The sequence below is a fragment of the Pelmatolapia mariae genome, linkage group LG13 (genome assembly GCF_036321145.2).
Source record: "Pelmatolapia mariae isolate MD_Pm_ZW linkage group LG13, Pm_UMD_F_2, whole genome shotgun sequence".
Classification (NCBI taxonomy): domain Eukaryota; kingdom Metazoa; phylum Chordata; class Actinopteri; order Cichliformes; family Cichlidae; genus Pelmatolapia; species Pelmatolapia mariae.
In genome coordinates this window covers 8,321,377-8,348,192 of record NC_086238.1, presented here as the reverse complement: position 1 = coordinate 8,348,192, position 26,816 = coordinate 8,321,377, and the positions used below count along the sequence as shown (strand labels likewise).

General features: G+C 38.5%; 1 protein-coding gene across 1 annotated transcript; it reads right to left on the bottom strand.

Annotated features, from left to right (window-relative positions):
* Positions 1 to 1,908: 1,908 nt before the first annotated feature.
* LOC134640043 (phosphatidylcholine:ceramide cholinephosphotransferase 1-like) lies at positions 1,909 to 26,816 on the bottom strand. Its single transcript, XM_063491609.1, has 6 exons — positions 26,726 to 26,816; positions 9,169 to 10,035; positions 8,929 to 9,046; positions 5,793 to 5,946; positions 4,798 to 4,964; positions 1,909 to 4,369 (listed from the first exon to the last, which is right to left on the bottom strand). Exons 2-6 carry the CDS (start codon positions 9,765 to 9,767, stop codon positions 4,193 to 4,195), a joined length of 1,215 nt encoding a protein of 404 aa, XP_063347679.1. The 5' UTR covers positions 9,768 to 10,035; positions 26,726 to 26,816; the 3' UTR covers positions 1,909 to 4,192.

Below are 26,816 nucleotides of genomic sequence, written 5' to 3'. Positions count from 1 at the left end.
AATATTTTTTTCACATATTGAGGGTACAGTGAGTAGGAACGTTTTACTGATGGACAGAGCTTGGAGAGAGGACAGATTGTAAAGCAGGCTGCTGCAGCGTGGATGCCAGAGCAAAGACTGCATTTTCACATTTTACATGCTGGAAAATCATTCACAGATTACGATTTAAATAATGCCGAACGACTCTAACTACAAGCACCTAAAGGCAGTTCCACACACAGCGAGCATCTCACCCCTCCAAATTCGCAAATCAAATGTAAGGTGACAGTAATTAAGAACACTACAGGATTTCTGTCCACACTGCAGACTGCTCACCTGCATTATTACATTACCTTTTCAGACACATTAAGCTGCATACCATCTTGAGAGCCAAGCTGCGGTCTGTTTAATGAAGTCGGCTGAAACTAGAAGATGTTTAGAGCACAAGCTCACTCCTCCCCTCCCTGTCCCTCATTTGACTGTGTACAGTAGTAGTGTGTGGGAGTTTGGCTTGGCTGGCCAACCCGATCTCTCCAGGGTGCTAGCAAAGTCTCAAGTGTACTGAGGAACCAGCTCAAAATAAATATGCAACCTCTTTTTCGGTCGAGGAATTATGAAGACCTCTTGCTCTTTTAGCAGGCATCACTAGAAAACTCCAGAGGTGACAAAAATCTAGCAGTGACCTCTTATACTTTAATGTGATCTAATTAGTTTTTTTTGGATCTCTCGTGCCTCTGGAGGCTGTTGTGGGCAGAGTTGACAAAGATCAGCACTGCGATCAGTCGTTTGACAATCTGCATGATGTAATTTGTGGGTTATGTTTTATTTAAAGTTCAAAAGAGAGGAGTCACAACTTCAATCCTGAGTGAAACAGGGTGAAAGCTTGAAGCTAACGTTACTTTTGGCTGTATTACAGGCCCAGAAAACCTACTTTATCAGTTAAGTTGTTACTGTGAGAAATCACGGTCCAACATGAACATTCCAGACAGATTTCATGCAAGAGTTTTGTTTTGTTTTGATGGTTGGGAATCAGTTGGAAAAAGAGGAAGTCACATGTATTGTTGAATGTCCCAGAAACCATATGGTAGGGAAAAAAGATTTATTAATCTGTTACTCCTGCTCATTTTATTTTTCTAGGAAAAAACAATCCCTGTGGTCCTCCAAAGGATGTAGCAACATTTGAACCAAAACGTAAAACCAGGTTGTGGGCTTACGAGGTCAGTACTTCTACCAAACCTAAAGTATTGATGTTAATGGAAAATTCTTTTAAAACAATTTTTTTGTGATGTGTATCGTAACAACAGCCCACAGATTCTCACACACTTATGGGTCTCTTTAGCTTAATATAGCCTTTAGACTAAGTTCCATTGTTGAGCCATTCATGTGTAATGCCACTGCTCTTATCCACCCTCAGCTCTCACAACATCCTTTTTCCAGCAGCCGTTTTCAGCTATAAATGGTGCGTTTATTCAAAGAGCCCCAGTTTATTGGATTGGCTGACAATAAACAGCTGTATGGATGAGAGGAGGGGTTACAGAACGACTAAAGCATCAAACTTGAGAGGGAAGGTTGAAAGGTAAAAAAAGAAGACCTACAATGGAAAAAAAAAGTTTCTATTTCCCTGTTTACGCAATAATGTTGGCCCAGAAAATCTATTAAGAAATGCCAAAAGTATATGTCGAAAGAACTTTTAAGCCCGTCTCGCAACTTTATCAGTAGAGTATTGCACAAATTAGCTGTATACTGGAAGCAAAACCATCTTCTGACAGAAGCCAGCCTTCCTTACACTGCTCTTATTTATCCAGCTCAATGTGTCCATCTGCTGGATGTTAGTTAGATCTGCCATGACATCATGTTCAGGTACAACAATTTCACAGAAAGACAGGGGGGGGAAAAGTCAATTTTAAAGAAAGGCACAAACAAGTCAAATACATTATAGTAAAATGTTTTATTCAAAAACATCCCAAGTAGATTCATTTATAATATCTTACAAATATCTGGTATGAACACTCAAACAAAAAGGGAAAAAAAGTGTGAGCGTGACATTTAAAGAGGGACAAGACAACAACAAAAAGTAATAATAACTTGATTGGCAAACTAACTGACAAACATTAAACCCAACCTTTATTCTTATCCAAGCCCTCAAAGAGAACTGTGTCTTGACCAAGCATAACCCAAAATCAAGAATATGGCTATATGCAAGGGAGCTGCTGCGCTCTTTGAAACTGAGCTGATGATTCTTTGTAAAAGTGAAATGATTGGACAATGCTACGAAACGGAGGTGAAGATAGTGCTGTAATCTGTCTCAAACATCAAGACTCTCTTATTGGGATTAAACGCTACTAGGTTCATGAGATCGCTTTGAAAATAATGGTATGTTCTTACTGCCTTCATTTGACAGTTTAAAGAATATAATCACACCAGTTGCACGCTTTATTTGGGCTTGTCTGATATTGCAACAAAATTAGTGCAGAGCTACTGAGCTTAATTTGAAGTTACAGTTTCATGTAGCAACACTAATGATTCCCTATCTATGAACCTTTGTGTAATACTCTACAGTTCAGTCACAGTTACACAAAGGAAAAAAAAACAACAACAACAACAACAACAACAAAAAAACAACAAAAAAAAAACCTAATTATTTCGATGGACGCATTTTCACATTCATGGAAATTAATTCTTGCACACTTATGGCCAAAAATGTCACCAGCTCTGTGCATCATGGTTCAGTTTGTTCCTCACAAACCACAAACAAGTCTCATTGTTTGTGACTTCGAGAAAGAGGATTGTTTGGGTGTTGCACTTACTCTCCTCAAACTGTTGGATAGCAGCCTGATTTAGCACATGTACGAAGTCGGTAAATTCATTCCAAACATGGTCAGAAACTTTGATTCAAGTTTCTGTTTTGTTGACATTTCCTCAGCTCGACACAAGTGTCACGCTGAACATTTCCCTCTACGTTTCATCACCAAAAAGGTTACGCGACAATACTCTAATGAGGTTAATTCTGATTTCAAACAAAGAACTCCGTGTGGGGAACAAGAGAGGGGCTCATTATCTCCTGAGGAAGAGATTCTGCATTGATGCACAAGACGTGTCCAGACCCAAAATAACTCAACTCAGCACCTCAGAGACATTTCATATGCAACCTCCAATTAGGGAGTGATTTTTCCAGATACTGTTGCAAAGTAAAACTAGCAGATGCGGTGTAGCATGCAACTGAGCATCAGTGGTTGGGCTTTGAACATAACCGGTGGCAGTTAAACCGTGGTGAAAAGGAAATGCTTTAGACATGAACAAAATACAATTAACAGTCATTGTTTCTGGTAGAACAGCGTTAACCAGCTAAGCACAAACTGACATCAAAGAGCACTGACAACCAAACTGGATACGTCCCTCTCTGCACTTAATTTTGGGAAGACCAATCTTCTGGCAAGGCTGGCGTAGTTTCTTTTATACATTCATGGGAACGAGACTGTGACCACGCCACGGTACGAGGAAGGTACCGCTGCAGACAGACACATTACATATAGTACTTGGACTGTTTTACAATCAAGCAAAAGAAGGCACTGGAAACATATTATACCACACTGGATTCTTATGCTCTCAGTTATCCATCTTGAAAAAGATAAAAATCTAAAAATCTTCTCTGGACATCATTTGTTTTTGAAAAATAAAGTCTGAAATGTTTAGAAAAATTATTTTTGCACCTTTGACTCGTTTCAGCAAGGATAGTTTACAAAAATTAAGCTGCTATTAAAAAAAAAAAAAAGGGAAAAAAATACTTATGGCATTTTGGTTCTTACATAAACCTCTGATTGACCCATTTGCACTAAAAATCTGAGAACATGACAACATCGACTATTCTTTTGTGCTGATAGGGAAAGAAAACTTGTGTGTGCTGTTTTGACAAACAAGTTGAGTTTTAAAAAAGTGTTTAAATGCTTTATAGATGTACTATAAAAGCAGAAATGTATGTTACCTTTGAAATGGAAACAAAAACAAATAAATTAGTGCTCTGTGTCGACAAATACTGTCAGAAAAGAAAGAAGAGAGGAAAAAGAAAATACTAGGTGGGTCACAGTGCTACCCATTTGGACAAGGGTGTTACTAGAGGTGAAAGGACAGCGCTACATTGGACAGTGCCATCTTCCTTGGTTAAAAACAGCACTTATGGAAGTCACAGTCCTTGCCTGCTTTAACATGATAGGGGTCACTGGATGTCCAGTCTGCTGTACTTCACGCTGTGGTTCCAGTGCAACGCTCGCCACGACAATGGCAGCTGGTAGTTCCGGGGGACCGGGCCGTTCACGTTCTCTTCAAAGTATTGGAACAGTCTATACCACCACACCCGTGAGAATGGGTTACTCTGTGATGTCTCTTTCAGCGACTGAAACACAACAACAACAAAAAGGAGAGATCACAACTGAGCCACAATTCCTATTGTGGCAGGTTAAGACCTTGTAATGGTACCTGTACCTCACATCCTCTATACAACTTACGTACTAAAGCACAGGCTCTATTCAGCTTTATTCGCTGCAAAAAAAATCACATTTGAATACATGTCTATGCTACACATGATTTTAGCCCACTGGTATGTGGTTGCTAGGCAACATGACGACATTATAATATCTGATATAGATAAGAACCTAGAGGGGCCTTCGGTATGTTTGTTTGCTCAACTCTTTATTGCAAAAGAGGATTTTGCTAATTTTGTGTTTTATAGCAAGATTAGGCATCTTTACTTTGATGACATTATCTTTGTCCAAGAAAATAAAAAATATAAATCTAGCAGACAAACATAAATGGTACAATCACCTGTTGGTTCGCCATAGTATGGTACCACCAGAAGAGACGTGTAGTGATAAAGTAGGCCACAACCACATCCACAGTGTAGTGGTCATGGGCAAGAAGGATGCAGACTATTCCCACTGCACTCAGAGTCCAGCAAAGCCAGTGATACCACCAGAATCGCTTTGGAGAATCTGCCAAAAAGAGAGGGAAAAAAAGTTCAATATACCAGAAAGAACAAACCATATACCAAAAAATTGTTTTCTCTTCCTATGAATTCCAACTCCTGTATCAGCTGGTACTGATGTGTCAGTGTGACCCTACAGCACTACTTAAAGCTTTTCTTCTTTTCACCACTAGATGTCACCACTCTATCAACCAGCACTGCAGTGCCATGTAACACAGGCAAATAAAGACCTTTCAAACACCAGGATTTAATCAAAAACATTGCCACAATATGATAAAGCAGTTAAAAAAGCTACAGCATTTCATCCGCATTCTGGGTTAGCAGTAAACAGGTTAGTGGGGGTGCGGGGAATGGGGGTGGGGGTGGTTAGATAATGGATAACGCCTGCTGAGCAACAGAAACTGTTGTTATGTAATCAAGCAACAACTAAACAAACTGACACTAAGATGACAAAAAAAAAAAAAAATGTCGAGACTGAAACACTTCCTCTTCACTTTTACACAGGGTCCACATTTGCTTGTGCAGTTGTGTCACAGTATCTACTTGAGTGTGAAATATCAATGTGATGCCAAAGGCACTAAAACCGAAAGACTAGTTGGTAAATCGAAAATATATAATCTAAGTCCATCTTAATGCTAATTTTAGTAGCAGAGAAAATCGGGGGGGGGGGGGGGGGGGGGGGGGGGGGACCACACATTTTTAAATGGTTTATGAGACTGTCAAAATCATCAGTTTTAAACAGAAAGCTTGACTTTGAGAAAGGGAACTGACCCTAGAAGTAAAATATTACAATATATTCTCAATTAAACTGCAACATAGACAAAGTTAAACTTACACTCTTTGATGAAGAGGTACGTTAGTGTCAGCATGACAGTGTGGCCACTATACAGGTAATCTCCACACATAGTGTGAGCACCTGTGATGGATAGTCCCCCACCGGCAATCATTTTCATTACTCTCCTCATCTGTGCCTCCCAGTTCCCAAGAAGCTGAAAGAAACACAGTCGTTCGTTAATTCACCTCTAAAGTATGACGCCATCGGCAAGTGTGTGCACATTACTTATAAAAAGCAAAAATGTAAAAGTTTGTCGTTGCTTTTTAGCTTCCTTTTGAATCCCCAAATTCCATTATTTTATGACAATTATATTTATTTAAATATAGGTAAACCATACTGAAGATATGACAGTTGCAAAACACCTGGTTACAAGTGAAAGCTTCTGCAACCATACGCTCACAAAAACGACTATATTGGAAGCAAAATGTACAGTGTGGAAAAAGGAGTTTTCACAGAAACCTATGCAGTCCTGTGAAACTGTAAGTACAGCCTTACTGCTTCCACAGGAATTAAGAAGGCTAGTAGCAGCCAGGTCCTGCTAATCAAATACATCTGATTAATAAATCATCAGCAACTGACAATTCCTATAAAAGCAGAGATGTACGCAGTTTGCTGGTCTGGTGCATTCAGGTGTGTTTTTTTTGTTTTGTTTTGTTTTTTAGAAGAAAGCCTCTCGTCTCTAAAATGACGCATCTGAACAAACCGCAGGACTTGAGAAATAAGACCGCAGCAGAGATGTTTGGTAAAAACCAAGACCAACACCTTACACCAAGTGTCAAGCAAAGTAGTGTAGAGGCCTTGATTTAGACTCATTTTGCAGCAGGACCTGCACACCTTGCAATCATTGAGCTGACTCTGGCTACGTCCACACTAGCCCAGATAGGTCTGAAAACGCTCCGCGTCCACACTAGCGTTTTCAGTCGTTTTCACAGAGTTGAGCGTCCACATTGAAACGGCCCAAAACGCTTACGTTCCAGTTCTGCGCATGCACAAAAGCGAGTGAGAATTAAAGAATTTCAAGAAAAGCTATCTGGAGCATGTACAAACTGATATGAATCTTTTTAAGGGCTGTCAAAATTGAGAGCAATCAAAACAACTGCTGTATAATGCCCTCCGCTATCTTTGTTTAATTGGTCACATGACTGCATCACATGACTAAAATGCGTCATCGTTTTAGAAAGTCTGCGTTTTCGAGTGTCCACACTGTGACGGGACAGCTCCGTTTTGAAATGTATGCGTTTTCGAGAGCGTTTTTAAAACGCTGCGTTTTTCCTTTAGGAAAACGCCGTCTCAGTGTGGACGGGAGGCCAAAACGGAGAGAAAACGATCCGTTTTCAAACAAAAACGCATTAGTGTGGACGTAGCCTAAGTTTAAGTGCTCTAATGTCAGGTGTGAAGACATCTGTCTGACAGCTTGACCTAAATTAGGTCAAGACAATGAACCCAAGCACAGCAGCAAATCTATAAAAGAGAGGCTGAAAGGGAAAAGAATCTAACTGGGTCATTGCAGGATCTAAAGTCTAGACATCAACCTAATAGAAATGCTGTGGCCAGCCATTAAAACAGCTGTGCATAAACTTATGTCCACAAACTCCAGTAAAAGCAATGCTGTAAAGACGAGTGACACAAAATATTCCCACATTGATATGAGAGACTGATAAAGTCGAATACAAAACAAGTCATTACTGCTAAAAGTGGTTCTGCAAGCTAGTGAACCTGCAGGGTTGCTTACGTTTTCCACAGGAATTCAGAGTCCTGTGAAAGGTTTTCTCACATGACTATAGTTTAAGTAGCAAAGTTTAAAGTAACAATAAATGATGAATCCCTTTGAGATGTTTGAACCATGAAAAAAAGAACTGTAATGCTGTAGTATCTGTTAATACCCATACCATTATGTGGATTTTATATTTTCTTTTAACATACAGAGTCAAATAACAAACACATCTTTGTTATTTGAAGACCAACTTCTTCAGGCTTTGCTGCACCACCGGAGGAAGTGGTTTAGTATTTTTACATAACAGCAAAAAGCAAGGGTGTACGACACTATCGGGGCAGAAAGGCTGTGTGGCTTATCTGCCCTCAATCTCACATTTCCCCCAAACATGTCAACATGAGCAGGGTAGGCTACATGACCTAAACTTTAGTAGCATGATCCTAAAATAATATTTTAAGCTAGGTACAAGAAGATATTATCCCAACAGAAAGCCTTGATTTAGGGATGTCAAACTCTTGGGCCCAATCCAGCCAACTTTGATCTCAATGGAAGCCCGTTTCCACCACTAAGAAAAAAAAAAAAAAAAGGATCCATAACTCAAAATTTCGAGTTATTTTCTCGAAATTTCGACTTATTAACTCGAAATTTCAACTTATTTACTCGACATTTTGAGAAAAGTAACTCGAAATTTCGAGTAAGCACTGCCAATCAGTAATCTACGTGAATGACGTCATTTCCTTGTTACCCGGAAGCTGAAGCCCTCAGGTACAAATGCTACAGCTAAGCTACTGGTATTACATCCAGTCATGAACGCACAGATTGCTGAGTAATTTCAGCATGGCTTCAAAAATGATGAAATCCTTGTGTTATTAGCTGAAACACATGGCGTTACTATCAGCAAACGTACTCGTGAAAGCTCCAATTTGTTGCGATCCGGTTTTGAGTGTGCGTTACTCTGCGCCATATGCTTCCAGGTAACAAGAAAGTGACCTCATTCACGTAGATTAACTCGAAATTTCGAGAAAAGTAACTCAAAATTTCAAGTTATGGATATTTGTTTGTTTGGGGGTTTTTTTTAGTGGCGGAAACGGGCTTCCATACAAGTGGGACAGGTAAGTGAAAGTCCCCTTTTTTGGCAGTGTCAAAAAACTTTAACTACACATTTAATACCTGACATTGTTTTTTCAACCAGTCGGCCAATTCTGGCCCTTGGGCTTTTGGTTTCTCATTCTTGATACAAAGGCTTCCAATAAGGAGATATGAAAATGCTTTCCTAGCATTTGCAAAATAGGAACCCAAAGAAAGTTGAGCAACTACTTGACTCTCCCATGGCAAAAATAGATGGACAAATACAATCAGTGATCAGTGGGGACAACATTTGTTCCAAAATCAGTTAAGAAACAAACTATTCACTCTCCATACCTTTGGAGCACATTTAAAGTGCATCCCAGGAACAGGCAAAGTAGTGATGTACATTGTAATACACCGGTACATGTAGAGTGTGCCCACAATGAAAAAGAACCTTCTGCCTATTATTGACCTGGAGAAAAAAAGAAGAGGGAAGAGAAAGAAAGTAAATAAAAGAATAATATATTTCCATTTAAATGAAATTTTAGCTTTGACAAGCTAAAAGTTTACACCTAACTGAGACGGTGACTGTACCTGTGCTTGAGGAGTATCCACTGTATGAGCCAGAGTGCCACCAGGAGCATGCCGTTTATCTCACAGATGAAGAAAGCCCACTCTACCCTATCAAACCAGTCGAAGAACTTATCGGGCAGTGGTGGAGTGTGCTCCTTTGGCGGGACTCTCTCGTGGACAACCGAGATGACAACAGTGGTGGTGACAAAGCACACCACCGCATAGAGGAATGCTATGCCCGTCTTCCCCCACTCAGCAGGGAATGGTGTAGCCTCCATTGTAGGGATGGGAATTTGAATCATGTCCTGGAATTCCTTCAATGTGCCATTTCTGTGAGACTTACTAGTTCCGTTGGATATTCCACCAACGTGCCCATTTGCGTGGCCGTTTTTATGAGCCTCCATGTGTGTCTCTAGCTTTAGTGTCTCCAGTCGCTCCAACAGCTGCTGCCCACAATCAGACGACACCAGTGAGAGAGGAGGCTTTTGGAAATCTGCTTCTGTGAGCCTGAGTAAAGCAGGGCCATTCATCTGCTGGAGGGCATCTATGTACTCCGGCATTCCCTCTTTGCTCAACCACTGGGAAACATCCTCTGCTGTCCATGCCACCACCTTCCTCATTTTGGCCAGTGGGCAATGTGGAGGATTAGGATGGTCCCCAGACTAGAGGGTAAGGGTTAAAAGAGATTTGGCTGTTTAAAGGATAGTGGTACATCCTCTCCAGTTTTGGCACATGGTGAGTTTCGCACCTAGAGGGAGCCCAAGCCTCCTCTTATTGTGATGAAGAAAAAAAGGAAGCAAGATCTCTTAAGGTTAGGACCAATAGATGAACAGATGTGTGTCACAGCAGCTTCCTTCACCTCACAAGCTTTTTCCGCAGACTTCACCCCTGTGAAAAATAAAATGCTGTGAATCAGACTGCAGTGGTGACATTCATATCCATTTCCACATACTCCACCCTAAGAGAAGTTAAAACATGATTCATAATGCTAGTAAACGGCACTAAGTCAATTTACATGCAGACATCCGGCTTAGGCTGCTACTGGGTGTGGTCTGTACCAGATGCCTGGCCAGACCTGCAAGCCTGTGTGTGCATTCCGTTTAATAGAGCAGCATATTGCATGTTGCAAACCACAGATCAAACCACCAAAGATTTAATTCAGGGTTAGGGTTTCAGATTCAAATAGATGTTGATGGGAGACCTTCCATGCAAACACGAGCACATTATGAGTCTTATCTGCTGAGAGGGTGTAAAAATACACACAAAACATATCATGGAGTGCCTCTTTTGAGCTGCAACATAAAAGGGGGTTTCTGGTTCAAAATCACTATTATTTGACAAAGGCTCACAGATCTGAGGTAAATGCAAAGAAAGAGAAAGTGATGGATAGATGGAAGGAGAAAAGAAAACATCTACAGCGTGAGGCAGGGATTCATCGCTCATGGAATAAGCAGAGGAGACAGGGCCAAACACAGATAAATCCTAATTTCTACAGTTTGCTGGAGTAGACTGTCAAGCTAGCTGACCAAGTAATTCAGGTTGTTTCACAATATTATCAATCAAAACAAAAAATATCACAAAAGCTCATATACTCTGAGAAAATAACATTCTGCAAGTAAATCATGCCCTTTACCTTCAACTTAAGTTTTCTTTTTGTAGTGTGCACAGTAACATCAAAATCTTTACACCAGCTAGAAGATGAACTCACGTATCTGCTGCATTTCATTAGTTTGTTTATACACCGCGGTGTAGGCGGCTGACACAGGGAGGCCCTGCTTGTGATTCTGGGAGAGCAATGTACATCTGGAGACAAATTCTGCTCTACCACATGGATGGGTCAACAGAGCAGGAGGATGGGAGGGAACCAGGCTGAGAAGAGGAACTCATAAATCAAAATGAAGGTCAGAGCTGAGCACCAAGTCAGCCCCACCCCTGTCAGGAGGGCAGTCAGCCAGCAGTCATGCCCTCACACAGCCAGGTCAGCCTAGGCCAGCAGCAGCTAAATACACTGGCAGACTGACTAGTTGGCAGGACAACAAACTGCACATCAGTACCCCATCTCACCTCCAATCTGCTCAGAGGCCTCTTCATTTAGGCCAGCAAAACAGGGCCAAATAAAAAGGCTGTAAGCTTGATTGTCTACAGAAGCAGTAACACCTGGCATCGGATTTATTCTCGCTGATGTCAGGGAAATAATATGACCTAATCACCCAATAATTCCAAAGCATACAAAACACTACTAAAAGAAGAAGTGTAAAAAAATAAATAAATAAAGACAATGCTAATGGTACCCCCATGGACCAGCTACATGACATCCCAGCTGTGTACGAAGACATAGCATGCTGGGAGCAAAGCAGAGCAGCATTTACAACAATGTGTTAACAGTTCACAAGCAAGACAGATCAGAGATTAGCTGTCACTGAGTCAGCTGGGTGCGAACGACCTTCGGTCTATGAATCAGCTTACTCGCAAATAATCTCACACAAGCAAAGGGAAACAACAAACTAATTCTCAAACTAATAAAGTAACCTGTACAATCACACACCATGCCACATTATTAGGTACACCTGTTTATCTACCCTTTAAAGCAAATATCTAATCAGTGAGTCACATGGCAGTAGTGTCATGCATTCAGGCATGTAGACATTGTTAAGATAATCTAAGGTTCAAAGTACCAGAATGAGGACGAAAGATGATTTAGATGACTTGGAACGGGGTATGGCTCTTGGTGCCAGACAGGCTGGTCTGAGTATTTCAGAAACCCACACAGCCATCTCTACAGTCTATAAAATGGAGAAATCACCCACTGGGCAGCAGTTCTCTGATGAGTCTTGATTTCCACTGTGACATTTGGATGGTAAGGTCAGAAGTTGTTATACGCAACATGAAAACATGGATCTGTCCTGCCTTCTATCATCAGTCTGGGTTGCTAGTAATTGTGTGGGAATTTTATTATCACACTTTGAGCATGTGTAAATGCCACAGCCTTACTGAGTACTGCTGATGATCATGTCCATCCCATTATGACCACATCTTCTGATGGTTGCTCCCAGCACCATAATGTGCCATGTCACAAAGTTCAAATAATTGTGTGAATGCCTCAGAGTTCCTGTTTCTCTTTATTCTTTATCCTTCCTTTATTCTTGTTGCTTCCGTACGTTTTTTGCACCTTAACTAGTCCCACAGTTTTTATCCGATTTTTGCCGTTCAAACTTTAAAAAATTCTGCTCCGAATTATGCCGAATATCTTTTGGTGCTCATAACTTCTATACTTTTTGAGATATTAAATTTTTAATGCAATTATTTTTGCCCATTGAAATGAATGGAACACATTATCAATGTGGTCACTTATTTCTGCTTGCAGGGCTGAGGTGTGTTTTAGCTCAGTGAGATGAGCAGCTGTTCCCAGACCGGGAGGGTTCAAATCCCGCTTATGGCAACATTTTTTTTAGTTAACAGTTAAATTTTTTAACCCTTTTCAACAGAAATTTCAGCTTCTTCATCCCTTTTCAGCAGAATTTTTAGTTTTTTCACCCCTTTTCAGCACAAATCCCAGCTTTTTCAGCTGTTTTCAGCAGAAACCTCTTTTCAGCAGAAATTCTGCTGATTCACCTCTATTCAGCAGAATTTTAAGCCTTTTCACCTCGTCTCAGCACAAATCTCAGCATCCTTTGCTCATTTCAGCAGAATTGTCAGTTTCTCCATCACTTTTTAGTTTCCTGCAAGCCAGTTTGGTTCAGTGAGATGAGTAGCCGCCTTAAGCCCAGGAGGCCCGGGTTCAAACCCTGCTCAGGGCAACTTTTCTTTTCAAGAGACAGTTAAACTTTTTCACCTATTGTCAGTACAAATTTCTGCTTCTTCACCCCTTTTCAGCAGATTTTTCAGTTTATTCACCTCCTTTCAGCACATAGTTTTACTTCTGCTTTTTTCAGCAGATTCCACTACAAGACATTCACACAGCATTTTCGCAGGAAATGCAACTTTTTCTAGTGTCAAACTGGTTTTGTGAACATGGCATGGTACCAGATCTCAATCCAGTAGAGCAACTTTGGGATGGGATAAAAAGAGAGATTTGCAACATGGATGCTCCCAACAAATGTGGAATCTATGCCACAAAGAATTAAAGCAGTTCTTAAACCAAAAGAGAGTCCAACCTGTTACTGGCAAGGTGGACCCTATGAAGTGGCCAGTGAGTGTATTTGCATGGACAAATATTATATTTGAATTTGAAAGATACCACCTTTCAACAATATTTTTGTTTAGTTATTTTGGTACTTAGGTATGGTGCGGTACTTTTTCATTGGCTGTAACGGTTATATGACCCTATGGGAACTTAAGGATTCTCTGATAGCAAAAAGTGTGCGTGTGTGCGCGTGTGTGTGTAACACACACACACACGCACACACACACAGAAACAGAAATTACACTAAGGATTGCAAGCAAACAAGCAAAACCCTCAACCTCATATTATTGTGAATTTTGAAATGCAACAAAGATAATATGTATGTATATGCATCTTTAGTCGTACACATAAAGCAGTGCAAAGTCCACATCCTATGAAGTGACAAGTCAAGCAAGCAGATGTCTTAAAAGATAAACTGTAGATAATCAACTGTGTAGACAGAGACATGGTGTTTTTACTCTGTGTTTTAAGAGGTTTTTACTCTGTGCCATTGATGTTCTTTCTTAACTGTGCAAATTTAACTTCTTGAGCGATGTGGACAGTACTCACATGAGCTGTTACAAGTTTGTAAGTCTCATTTTAATATTAAGTATGCATTCTTCAAAAGATTATTCACCCGTTATTGGGTTTTGATAGGCAGCTACCCAGTTGATTCATTAAAAGTCTTTGATGCATGGCTGAATCACTTCAGTAACCCACACCAACACAACTGATGACTTCCGCATGCATTTCACAATGTGGTCAGTTGTGCAAAGATGAAAAAGAAGATGGGGGTTTAAACTTCTCACTGTAGCCCTTCTTCCGTTCTTCAGCCAACTATCGCTGTCACTTATTGTTACCCACTGTGAAACACTCTGATGCCTTTTCAGAAGAGACTGTCTGAAAGTAGTCCAATTTTCAGCCGAGGACTAATATTGTCAGCTTTTCTATTCCTTATCAGGTATTAAAATGGTGAATAAACATCATTATTTTCTATATTTGATACAAGCCATTCTAATCCTGCCAGTAAATAACTGAAGTGACTATCTACCAGGTATTTTCCAAAATGGAACACAGCCATTAAAACCAAATGAGCCTAGTACTTGGAATTCAGCATTACACGTAAAGCTAAGGCTTGCTGGCCAAAAGCATGTGGGCATGCTTTTCAACTAAAAAATTAATAATTAATTGTTGTTTAACAGCTACAAATACATCACATGGTGTGATGGAAAGAAATAAAGAACAAAAGAAGCAACCATCATTGTACAAGAAGCATTTTGGAGAAGCAGATCATGTCACCACTTCCTCATATTTTCACATGTAAGCTCTGTTGCACACAAAAAATAGAATTATTCTAACAATGATAGCTTTAACACGAGTACAGTACCACCCATGAGCAACAATATATCACCAGACAAACATAAACACACCATCCATAGTCTGGTTAGTGAGCCAAAAGTGGGACCAAGAGACTCATTTACAACAGCGACTATGAACGGAGAGTCGATTCAGATCAGTAATTCAAAAAAAAGCTTTTCTAAAAACACAGTTGCTCTGCTCGACATTCATTCCTGTACTTGACAGGGTAGACACACTGATGACTTTCTGTTGGGCCAACACTAGATACACGCTTTTTTAAATGCTTGAAATGAATTTGAGCTTAAAGTGTCAGCTGTGTGATGCGCTTAATTACTCCTTACGTGTTGCAAAATGTATGTTTGCATGAATGGACGCAAACACATTGTGTTTATATTTTATCTGATTTTATCAATTTTGCTGCACATTTATTTGTTTTGGAGGGGGGTTTTTTTCTAACCTTTCCAAAATAAACGGCTGCCTCTTGTGACAGCTGAAACTTCCTAGCATGACTAATCACCTTTGTGAAATTAGGAGAAGTACAGACTTGCATATTTTGGGCTGTGAATACAGATGTACACTACAGATGTTACCACAAAAAAATGTGCACAGAGACAAGTAAACCGGACCTACCTGTGATGGTTTATCTGTGGATCACTCAAGCTGGAACATGTAGATATGTTTTTTGTAGAGCATTTAATTTTTTTTCCTTTTTTTGGGCCAGTTAACCAATGACAAGAAGAGGGGAATGTCTCCAAACCATGAAAAACGATTCAGAGGGCCAAGGTAACTAGCAGTAACAAGCAACAAACTGAGCTAATGGTATGACTAGTAGAAAAATGTAGCAAGAGGCAAAGGGCAATTAGTCAATTAATTATCATGAGTCAAATTCTACCTCTTTACTTTGATTTTACCTCTTGCTGGTCAACTACAACTGAATAAATTTAGGAAAAACAAGATATTTATGATGAATATTAGTGAAAAAAATTACTATTTGTTAATGAGCAAAGAAATCTGTGATTATTATTTGTATGTGGTTATTATATTAGTTGTATTATTTGTAATCAAAAAAATTTTGAAATTAAAAAAAAAATATTCAATCGCCGTCCGCTAGTAAAGATTACATTAACTGGATATGTTAAAAATGAGTAAAACACTAAATGCAACAGAAATAAAATTACACATATCTAATTTTCCTTCATATAAACTGAAAAGTAAACTAACTTGATCATTTATTATTTGTCTTTTGGGACGAGGTTTGTTATAATACAAACCATCAACCACAAGCATGGAAGCATATAAAAAGATCATCAGCTGCGCAGCTATTTTGAGAACAACTCTTGCACCTACAAAACCTGTGCAATTATTTGGAGTTAGCCAAGCACATCACTTTGCCTTAAAAGGGCAACTAATATTAGTGTTATTAAAATTATTTGTGCTTTGTTTCTGATGAATCAAATGTGGTGAAATTGCAGTTCTGTTTTTTAATTATAGACGCACTAACATAAAAGTAACCACTCTCGGTGTTTCAACTCCAATTATGTGGAGAGGAAAAAATTGATGGATTTCAGCTTTTGATGCACAAGTGTCTCTTATTCACAGCGCCCAGGGTTATTCATTTTGGCTCTTTACTTTTAAACTCTGGTAGATTAACTGCTAATGAAAACTGTTAGTTGCCCCCTAACATAAGCTACACAATCTTTTTTTAAGCTACATATTTAGCTATTTCTCATTGAGACACAGCTAAGCTATTGCAGTTGAAAAGAAGCCACAGTAAAAAAAAAAAAGGTCCTAATTATATTCTATGCACAAGATTTAAAGTAAAATAAAATTAAATACAGCATTAGTTTTCTAACTACGTCACCTACATCCATACACACATTAGTAAATGTCCAATCAAAGTTCAAATCAAATCAAAGTTTATTTATATAGCACATATTAAAACAACAGTGTTGACCATAGTGCTTCACAGTCAGTCAAAACACGAAACAATTAAAACAAACAATAAAATAGGACAACAAACAATAGGTAACAAGACAATAAACTAAAATCAGCCAACTAGTTAGAATCAAAGGCCAAAGTAAACAGATAAGTTTTAAGACGAGATCTAAAAGACTGGATAGACTCGGCCATACGAATATGTACAGGGAGGGTATTCCAGAGTCTAGGTGCCACGATCGCAAAATAATCCAATAATTCGATCAGAAAATTATTTAACTGTAGGCTATAGACTTTGCATGCCACATGACTTGTCTTAAGAAAAGTACACAGTTACTTTTGTTGTTAGGCAGTGATCAATCCAAGCTCCATACCAAGCACAATTTAGAAATAATGAAGTTACTACTCTTTTGTCACATGCTTGCATGCAAGCAACGCTCTTGGACAGGAGACACTCATGGATGTTGCCTGCTGCTGCAGGCATGTAATAAAACAAAGAGTTGCACCAATTCCAGATTTTAACTTTTTTTTAAACTCTTGCCAAAGTGAGATTTAACTATTTAAATCTCATTAACCTGACATAGATTCACACAGCCACATCACAGCAATAACTTCTATTCTCTATAAACTTTCTGAGCTACAGTAGATACAGCACTGTATGCAGCCTAACACGTTTGAAAGGTGCTGGTTGACTTTTAAGAGGTCTATGTGAACTTCCGCCAACTAAAGGCGGTTTTTTTTTTGGTTTTTTTTGGTTTTTTTACACCCTCCGTGTCACTTGTGCACCAGTGTAAGTGGTGAAATGCAGACACTTTCTGATATTCACAGCTCAGAACGAGTACTGATTTATTGAGAGTATGACGAAAAACTGCCAGCAGATCAGTTCGCTACTTTACACCAATAAATCTCACATGTGAAAAGCTTGTGTTGCCTTTAACCTATATGTCTGCATGTGATACAATGATCATTTTGTGTAAATGTAAATACATTTTATGTCAATGGAAGTAAACAAATATGACATTCCCACACAACTGCTTTTAAAAAGGAATGAATCGTTTATCTTCTTCCTGTTCTGTGATCTAAGGGAGTTGGCCCTTTCTTTGTTGAGATTTTGAAAGACTTCTATCCGATTACAATTTTTTTTGTACCTTTGGAGCCCACTAACAATGAATGAACAAGACGCTCTCATCTGTATCCCTTTACAGCACGCAAACAAACACCCCCATTGAGAGACAATGAAAGGACAATATTTACATAACCGGGCTAACCTGGCTGCAGTGAAAGATTATATTGATAAAATGCAACCCTGTTTGTTCCTGTGAATCACATGGTAGTTCAGAGAGCCCTACTCATTGGAATGAGTTAATTTGGTTAGGCCAAGTCCTTCAACTATGGTCCCATTTCTAAGAAGCAGAGCCACTGAGAAGGTTAGATTCACAAGAAGAAATCCATTTGTAAGCATCCTTCACACTGGTACTATACTTTAAAACTTCCTTAGTGGTGAATACTCAGGAATGAATAATCTCCTTGGGCTACATAAAATAAAAAATATTAGGTTATATTTCTGTTACTAACTACTAAAAAGGTAAGGCTAGTGTGGGGAGGAAAGAAATCAGTGTTTTTTAAAGTCCTAGCACTTTATATCAGGATAAACATGCTACCAAAGTAAACATCCTTGCTGTTGCACAGTTGCTTCTTAATAATACTTAATCTATGCCAAAAACACATCTAACTTTCTCATTTAATCTACAGCTTGATGTTGCTTTCTTAAAATAACAGAATGTGTATTTAGTGTTGCAGAGGGGTATGACCCCTTTGAAATGCGACCAAAAATAAATGCAAAAACCAGAATTGCAAGCATCATCTCTTGAAGTGACCCGATCAGCTTCAGAAGCCACGTGAAATGCAGAACGAGATACAGCCACTAGAAAGTTTTGCATAATATTGCAGTGACAGTGACAACTGCCATGACCAGACTATGAACTGTGGTTATAACTGCATGACTGTAGGTATAGTACAAAGTGCCCATGGAATAATACTGTCATTAAAATGAGCCATTTCTATTCCTTCCCATGTTGGATTTAAAATCCAAAGGGCCCAAAGGCAAAAATCATTCCGTCTTGAATGAATTCAATTGAAGTTGTTGAAATGTTAACTCCATATCATTCTTTTACTACTTTATGTTATGAAACCTACAACATATGCTGTTCATACCTTAAAGGTCCTGCTATCACAAAACAATGTTATCTCAAGTCAATCTGTTAACTGACAGTGTAAAGGTGTTTAGCCAAGGGTAATGATGAGACAGGCCACAAAAATAGGATAGGTGTTTGCACAAGTCTCTGGGGGAGCTGAATGTCACAACAACCAATGTACTGAGAGTTTCTGTCTTCTAATGAGAAAACCACCTGTGGCTTTATGGGTCATGGATAAAGATGACAGGCCCATACAGCCCCAGAGGACCATCACACAAATTAGCTAGATGCTCTGTTCATCTGTGTGTGGTGTAGACATTTCATAAATTATATCTGGGATAGCAAAGAGAAGACTTGTTGTCAACAGGGAGTAGTTAGTGTATTACCCAGCATTGACTACATATTAGCATTTATCAACAATCTGACTACAAAGACGAGTCTCACAGCTACAATGACCTAGCAGACTTGGGCAGAAAATTCCCAACCTGCCAAAAATGTTTTCTGACTGAAACTAGAAAATTGATAGCTTATGTCATTTAGAAAAATCGTAAAACATTTAAAGCACACTTTAAATGCCAACGAAACACAATAATGATTCTCAACTAGAGTGGACTTTGGACTTTTAAGGATCATTAACTTACTGTACTCCAAGTCTTCTTGGTCCTTCATGTCTGGGTTTCTGCGACCTCAACAGTCTTTACGTGAAGAGGCAATCAGTGCGCCCTTTTGATATCCTCATGGCAAGGAAGGTCAAATGGAAGGGAAAACAGCTACTTGTTCATCTATATTAACATACTATTTTATTTAAACTATGTATATGACCTCCTTAATCCATTAGGCATAAAAGTGTATGTTAAAGGTTTAGTCATGTGGAAGCCAGGGCAACAAGAACCAGACAAAATTGTATAGGTATGATTAGTCCTTAAAGCTCATTACCATGTAGGCTCAAACTGTATCTTTTGCAGTCTGCTTCCTCATTATACGACTGACGTAAACTGAATGGGAAATCATCTCTTACTTGACTTTCTAGCAATCCTTTGTGTCTACACAATTTGTTTTTCATATGTCATAGCACTGGTCTGCCTTTGGTCACTGTTACACCAGTTACCCCAAGTACATTACTAGGTTCATTGTTCCATGTAAAATAGGCTAAAATCTACAATAAGGCTGCACCGTATCATACACTCTGCAATAATATTCTTATAAATTTTTATGTAATACAAAAGGGTTATACTATGCATTTACATGCATAACACTGACACTAGCCGATGTCTGAGTGAGAGACCAGCATGTCAGCCTATGCCAATACAGTACCTAAAATTGTAGCTATTACAGAGGACAATACTTTATTTAAATGTTTAACGGGAACAGTTTTCTTACATAATTTGCAAAATCTGTTTCATCACTTGATAAAAAAAATAAATAAATATCTCCATCAAAGCACCACAAGGCTATGACGACAAGTGACGAGATGCAAGCAGCTGGTGACGTGCAGCCCTAACTCCCATAACTAATATGGGATGCAAAGAGAAATCAGAGCTACCTGAAAGAAACCAAAAAGGAAAATACCCAGCTCAGATGTATGCAAGGAAAATATAAGCTTATTAAAAGGCCTTCAGTGGTAGCTTGATCTGCTTAAAATGTCTTACCAACAGCCCCACCCATCATGCTTGCCAACATGTGTTTGTCATGGCCCTGCATCAACTAAAAACTTAAACTAAAAGCTCACACATCAACTCCAGTGAAATTGAGCTAAATACATTTAAAGTCTGTTTTGCTTTTTGATATATTCATACTTATGCACTGCCCTTTTGTTGCAGTATTATTAAAATGCCATCTTGTATTTTGACACAATTTCTTTCCTGACATTTCCGTGCTACTAGCCTAGATTTCTAAAAGCTGTTGTAGGACACAAGAAAACTGGGGCATCATGTGAGTGGTGGTAAAATTTCATGTGTTTCTAATTATGGCAGAAACAGTACTGAAGCTCTCTGCATTTTACTTGGGCAGTAAATGTTCAATTAAACCAATAGCAGTTGATCAATAAAATGTAAAATCAACTAACATCTGCATTAGCTACTAGCATTAACACATGAGATTGCATATTAAGGCACAAATATGCTAACTATTTTCAGTCATCAAATACATATCAAAATGTTTAAATTATAAAACCTATGAAATAAAAAACAGAAACTGAATATTAACAAAAAATTACAATACAGAATTAGTTAGTGTAAGTGGTACTATTGCCCACAACTAAGTTTAAACTAGGCTAAGTTACTGCTACCCAAAGGGAGCGCACAGTAGGGATCAAGCCCTAATTAGGAAGATTTTAAAGAGTGCTAAAACTCAATGCCAAGCTTGTTCTGAGTTATTTTGATAATGACAGCAAACGATAGACCTTAAGGTCAAAGTAGTTGCAATTTTAGTTAATCCCAGCAGTGTTAGAAACGAGAGGCTGTTCAAAAGAAGCTGGTGTTTTGGTTAAGCAGCCAAATATGCTGAACCATACCTATTAATCTAATAAATGGTCCTTTTATCAGTTTTCTGATTTTGCTGGTGTTGCCTTATTTATGCGCAACTACCTTTTTATATACAGTATATAGCATTTAGCTGCTTTTTCATTAACTCTTTTTAGCCTAACATAGAACAAGCCCACCAGAGCTTATCTTTACATTTTTATGTGCTGTTGTGCCATTCTTTGGAACATTTCAAATGGCTATGAATCAATACAACTGTTATATCCCAAATTAAACTACAACGAAATTAAAAATTGTTTTTGTTTTTTTGTAAGTTTTTTTTTGTTGGGGTTTTTTTTTTGTTTTTGTTTTTGTCAAAATGTCAAAGATGTATCCCTCAAAATTGTCAATGGACATTGATATACACTCCTTTTTATAAACTGCAGCAAAAGCAAAAATAGACATTATTCTGCACAATTTGCAAAAACAACAGCATGTGCATCAAAATAAACTATTTCCAATAGTGTCATCAAAGTGTCCCAGGAACTATACAAGAAGCCACAAAGTCAAACATGACTTTCAATACCACTAGTAGAGGCCCCGGGGGGGGGAGAGAGAGAGAGAGAGAAAAAAACCTTTCCTGTTTGTCCGGTTTTCAAAGGTAATGGCCACATTAAACCATGTGATAGGTCATGCTGACAATGTGATGGCGTTTATTCCGACATAGGATGTGCTATGAACAGCTGATCAGATTGGCAAATCATGTGTCTGGATTATAATGTTTTTGTTGTTGCATGTGCCTTTTACATGACTTTTGAAAACCCATTAGTGGAAGGAAACTGCAGACTGGGGCATGCTGAATGCATGATATGCAAATAAAACTCCAAAATCTTTATTTCCAAAAAATAATGTTCTAACTTATTTGTTTGCAGTTCTACCAGGATTTAAAAATAGATCTGCAAATAGGATCGCAGGGCTCCCATCAGCTTTTAAGGGTTAAATTTAGGTAAGTAAGTCATTGAAAAGTTTCATTTATATAGCAGCTTTCAAGACTAATATCACTAAAATCACAACAAAAATGCTAGAAATAAAAACATTTCCTGAAAGAAAACTTTTTTTTTTAAATTAGTTTTTAGCTGAGGTCTTGAACACAAGACCTCAATTAACCTAAAGATGTTCCTAACTGAATGCTATCTGTATATAAGTGATAAGAAATGTCCTTAAAAGTTCTCAAAATGTGCAGAACAAGGATCATACAATTGAAATCAAAAGAGCTCAAAAAAAGAACCTTGTGGCTCACCACAAGCACAAGAAGTGAAAAAGGAGCTGAACTTAGAAGCAGCCACTGAAAAAGATTACTCTTCATATCTGTGTGAACAAAGTGAGCACAAGATTTTGAACAGTCTAGCCTGTCAGTCATGACTAGACAGCACAGTACATAAACAAACAGCAATGTCAGAATCTTAATTGTTAAAGGGTGGTGAGAAATTTGAAAGCGGTAACCATCTTAGCATCAATAGTTGTTATATAAATATTAACAAAAGGCAATATTTATTAAGTCGTAAAAGCAAGCATGAACCTAAGATTTAACACAAACATCCAAACTGAAACTGAGTCAAAAGTTAAACCAAGTTTCTTAGTGTAACTCTAGGTCCCTTCGCCACTTTTGCCAAAGGGACCTCGTGTTTCCATTACTTTAGGCACAAATCTCACAAGGGCCACAAACAAGTACTTCTGTTTTCTCTTTATCGAGTCAACAAATTGTGAGCCATCCAATTTTTAATAGTCTTTGCACTTATGCAAGATCTATAACTTAGAAACATCTTGAGGTTTAAAACAGATATGTAATTAAATGTCATCTGTGTATCAGTGATAACAAATGTGGACCACAAGGACAATATATATCAGAAACTATAAAGGCTCCAAAATAGAACCTTGTGGCACACCATAAGCACAAGAAGTGAAAGAGGTGGTGAACTTAAAAGCAGCCACCAAAAGAGATAATTCAGTGAGATATATAGAGTTTTTAAAAAAAAGAAAAAAAAAAGAGGACTTTGAACAGTCCAGGCTATGACCAGAAGGCACATGATGTAAACAGACAGCAATGCAATTATTAAAGGGTGCTTAGAAATTTGAAAGAAATTGCCATCTTAGAATCAGTAAGCGTTACATAAATATTAAGAGGGACCATTTGTCAGACTAGTCTGAATTTATGGTTCTTAATACCCATCACTAGACAGTAATCCTGGACAGTAATCCAGTCAAAGCCATTATACATGAACACAAGTTATTAATAGTGTTATGGACCTAGTAGCTACACAACATAGAAAAACATATTTAGTTACCTTTATTTTTTGTTTTTGTAATTACATAATGTAATTACATAATTACATCATGTGTCAGTGTTTGTGTTTCTCTTGTTTGTTAGCTCAATTTTGGTCACTTCTGTTAGATAACTTACTTCACCTTATATGTTGACATTGTATGGTTTGTTCCGCTAAACTCACCTCTTTTAATGGCCCAGAACTATGATTTCCAATTACAATTTGGTTGGTTTTCCATTTTTAGGTAAAATAAAAGACATTTGTTTCAAAAACTACACATGTGACCAAATGTTTAGCCAGTGGCACCAACATAAAATCATTGAAACCATTTATTTACCACTAAACATTCTTTAAACCTCACTATATCATGAAGACATTTCAAAAATAATCTAAATAAAAACTGAAGCAGCAATGTGCATGAGAAACAAAATTTTAGCCATGACTGAACACTGTGTTACTAACCACCTTGGCCCTTCACAATTATTTATTCTGAAAGAAGGGTATTTAATCCTAGTGTTGCAGTTCAACCCCACTTCAAAAGCACTGACAGAAGGACTGTGGCACCTGACAAGTTTACAACTTGTATAGTTTATGCCAGTACGAAATAAAACTCTGCCACACACACCACCCCCTGGTCTGAAATAACTTTAAAATTTGTGAACAAAATCCTCAAACAGGTTAAGCATATTACTAGAGATGACTACATTTCTAGAGAGAAAGGTAAGGATAATAACACTGGTCACATTATCAAGCACACCTGACAATCTAAAGCACTCTAGTAAGGTGCTTTTCTACTGGGTCCACTTTTATGATGCCCATAATGTTCGTTTTTCCCTGACACTGTCACAGCTTTGTTAATTGTTAACCAAGACCTCCATCACCTCTGCAAATATATCAGAAATCGCTGGTTGGCACAAAGTGACGTGGACTGATGGTAAAACTTTAAACACGTCAGCAAACCCTAACTCCACATATTACATTAATATAAAAAAATATTAACATTAAATACATCAAGTATATTTTTGACAAATGAATGAAAGAAGAATAAATGTAAACTCAATTAATGGGGAATAATTCAAGAGTTACATTTTATGCCCAAAAGTGCGTTATTTCAATCTGCGCTGCCCAGGTAATGGAGAAGTAATCAGCCAGTTATTTAGGGTTTCTGAGCATGACTAATATTTAGTTTATATGGGTATCACTATTACAACAAAACAAATCCACCCAAACCACTACACCAGTATGCAGTATGCACTGCTAACACGCCCAGTGTATCTTTCACAAAAGGCTTTATTTACTAAAACTCTGTGGTGAGTGCACATGCAGACTTCTTCCCCCCTTTTATCTGCTTTTCCCTGTCTTGGAGTTTGTGTCTCACTTGTCTTCGTCATCCTGCTCTGTTCATAACTGTGTCTCTCCTCATTTCCTGCCGCTGTCTGCTTCTCTCTCTCTTCTGCAGAGGCTAGACCCAAAAATTTCCCTAAGCTTCCACTAATAGCGTTTGTCGGCAAATGCAAACATCACTCATAAAGGTGCTACTGTCACTTAGATTCAAAAAGTTAATGTCAAAACCTAGACAACGGTGCTAACAAAAATAATAATTACACCACCTCATACACTTTAATTGCATCCTGTAACCAACATCATTGATAAACAAACAAACAAAAAGTAGAGTTTGTGTGTCTGTGTTAGATATTTTTAATTTCTAAATTAAAAATAAAAAACTGGGCGGGGGGGGGGGGCAATAGTCAATGACAGCATGGAAACCCCATTTCCTTCCCAGTTCTCGAGGAAAAAGGAAATTCATGATCGCTGGTATTGTTGTCCAATCTGTTTTTCATGGCTGTGCCTAGAGGAATCACATTTTTTACCCCTTACTAAACGAAAAAAATCTGTTTTCTTGCTTGTCAAATGCTTGTTCAATGTGTGGCATGCTTCCCTTGTGCAATGAGGCGTTCTCTGCAAAAGCTCTGAGTACAGTGACAACAATAAACCCCATTTAACATTTTGCCTTCTTGACACTGGCTGCAGTCACACTGTTTATCGCAGTGAAGAGCTGCTTTCTCAACAGTTTCTTGGCACAGACATCTCCCTGTTCACTTCGTTCACTGTCTCTTTTGACTGGTGAAAGTCTTCAGGGCATTTCCTTGTGCCCTGTGTGGATATCGGTGGTCATACACAGCAAATAAAACAGATTTCAGTTTTGTTTTTTCAAAGAAGCTACAATTATTTAAACACCTCTGTTTCCTTAAAGTGAAGTGGGCTTCTCTGTTGCAGTGTGTGGAAAACAGTACTATGTCAGGTCCCACCTCCTCTTCTTCTTCTTAAGAGAAGCAAAACAGATGCGGCTGTTATTCAGCCAAGAAGCACAGGGCTAAAACAAATGTTTGACTATCTTTTTCTCTCGGTTAATATTTACACAGAAAGAGTAAGAGGAGTACAGCGAGATTGGTGGAAAATACATATACTGATCCGCCGTCTCTGTAACGTTACCGGGCACACCTGAGATTTAGCTTTGCATCCAAATAATGGTTGACTCAAGTGACTTAGCGTGCTAAAAACACCGCTTTCATTCACACCAAGGCCTTAGCAGCCGTTCTGTATAGTGTGGCTTAAAAGCTTATAGTCTGACCACCTAAAAATAGATAGACAAGCTGGCGTCTTCAGTATTTAGCTAGCTAGCCTGCTAGCTTGGGCTCTTGTATTGAAAGAGAGGGTCTGGGAGGACAGTAAGCAAGTGTGAGTGTGTGTGTACAGGAATAAAAACTGCACATCAATAACCACCACGGGTTAAAATTTCCACACAGATGAGTGTAGCTGAATCCCGATAAACGATAACGGGACATGTTTAGTCGAGAAGAGTCGATAAAAATGTTTCAACACAAGGCCAGGGAGCGCTTAGTGGGCTAACGCAACGTTTGGAAATACATGGAAAAGATAAGAAGTGGTCGCACAAAAGAGCAGCTGTTGCAATACAGCGGTTTATCTTTCAGTTTGTAGTTAACACATTAACTTAGGTTAACCTATCTCCACATGACTCGGAAGCCAAAGTGTTAACTTAACAACTAAATATGGAACAGAGAGGTATCTTTTGATAGCTATGTTCGTTTTCGACATTAGATAACTGTATTGAAATTGCCTTACCGTTGAGATGTTTACGGACCTCTTCTCGACTCGTACTGCTCAGTACCGCAATGTGGTATGTATCTTTTGGTCAGTGGGGTAGGCGGGTTAG

What these genes read in the sequence shown, in the direction of transcription:
- LOC134640043 (XM_063491609.1), bottom strand. Translation starts at nt 9,767, where the DNA reads ATGAGGAAGGTGGTGGCATGGACAGCAGAGGATGTTTCCCAGTGGTTG. An exon ending in TGGATACTCCTCAAGCACAG is followed by an intron (nt 9,047 to 9,168) that starts GTACAGTCACCG and finishes TTTTTTCTCCAG; the next exon opens with GTCAATAATAGGCAGAAGGT. An exon ending in ATACTATGGCGAACCAACAG is followed by an intron (nt 4,370 to 4,797) that starts GTGATTGTACCA and finishes GTTGTGTTTCAG; the next exon opens with TCGCTGAAAGAGACATCACA.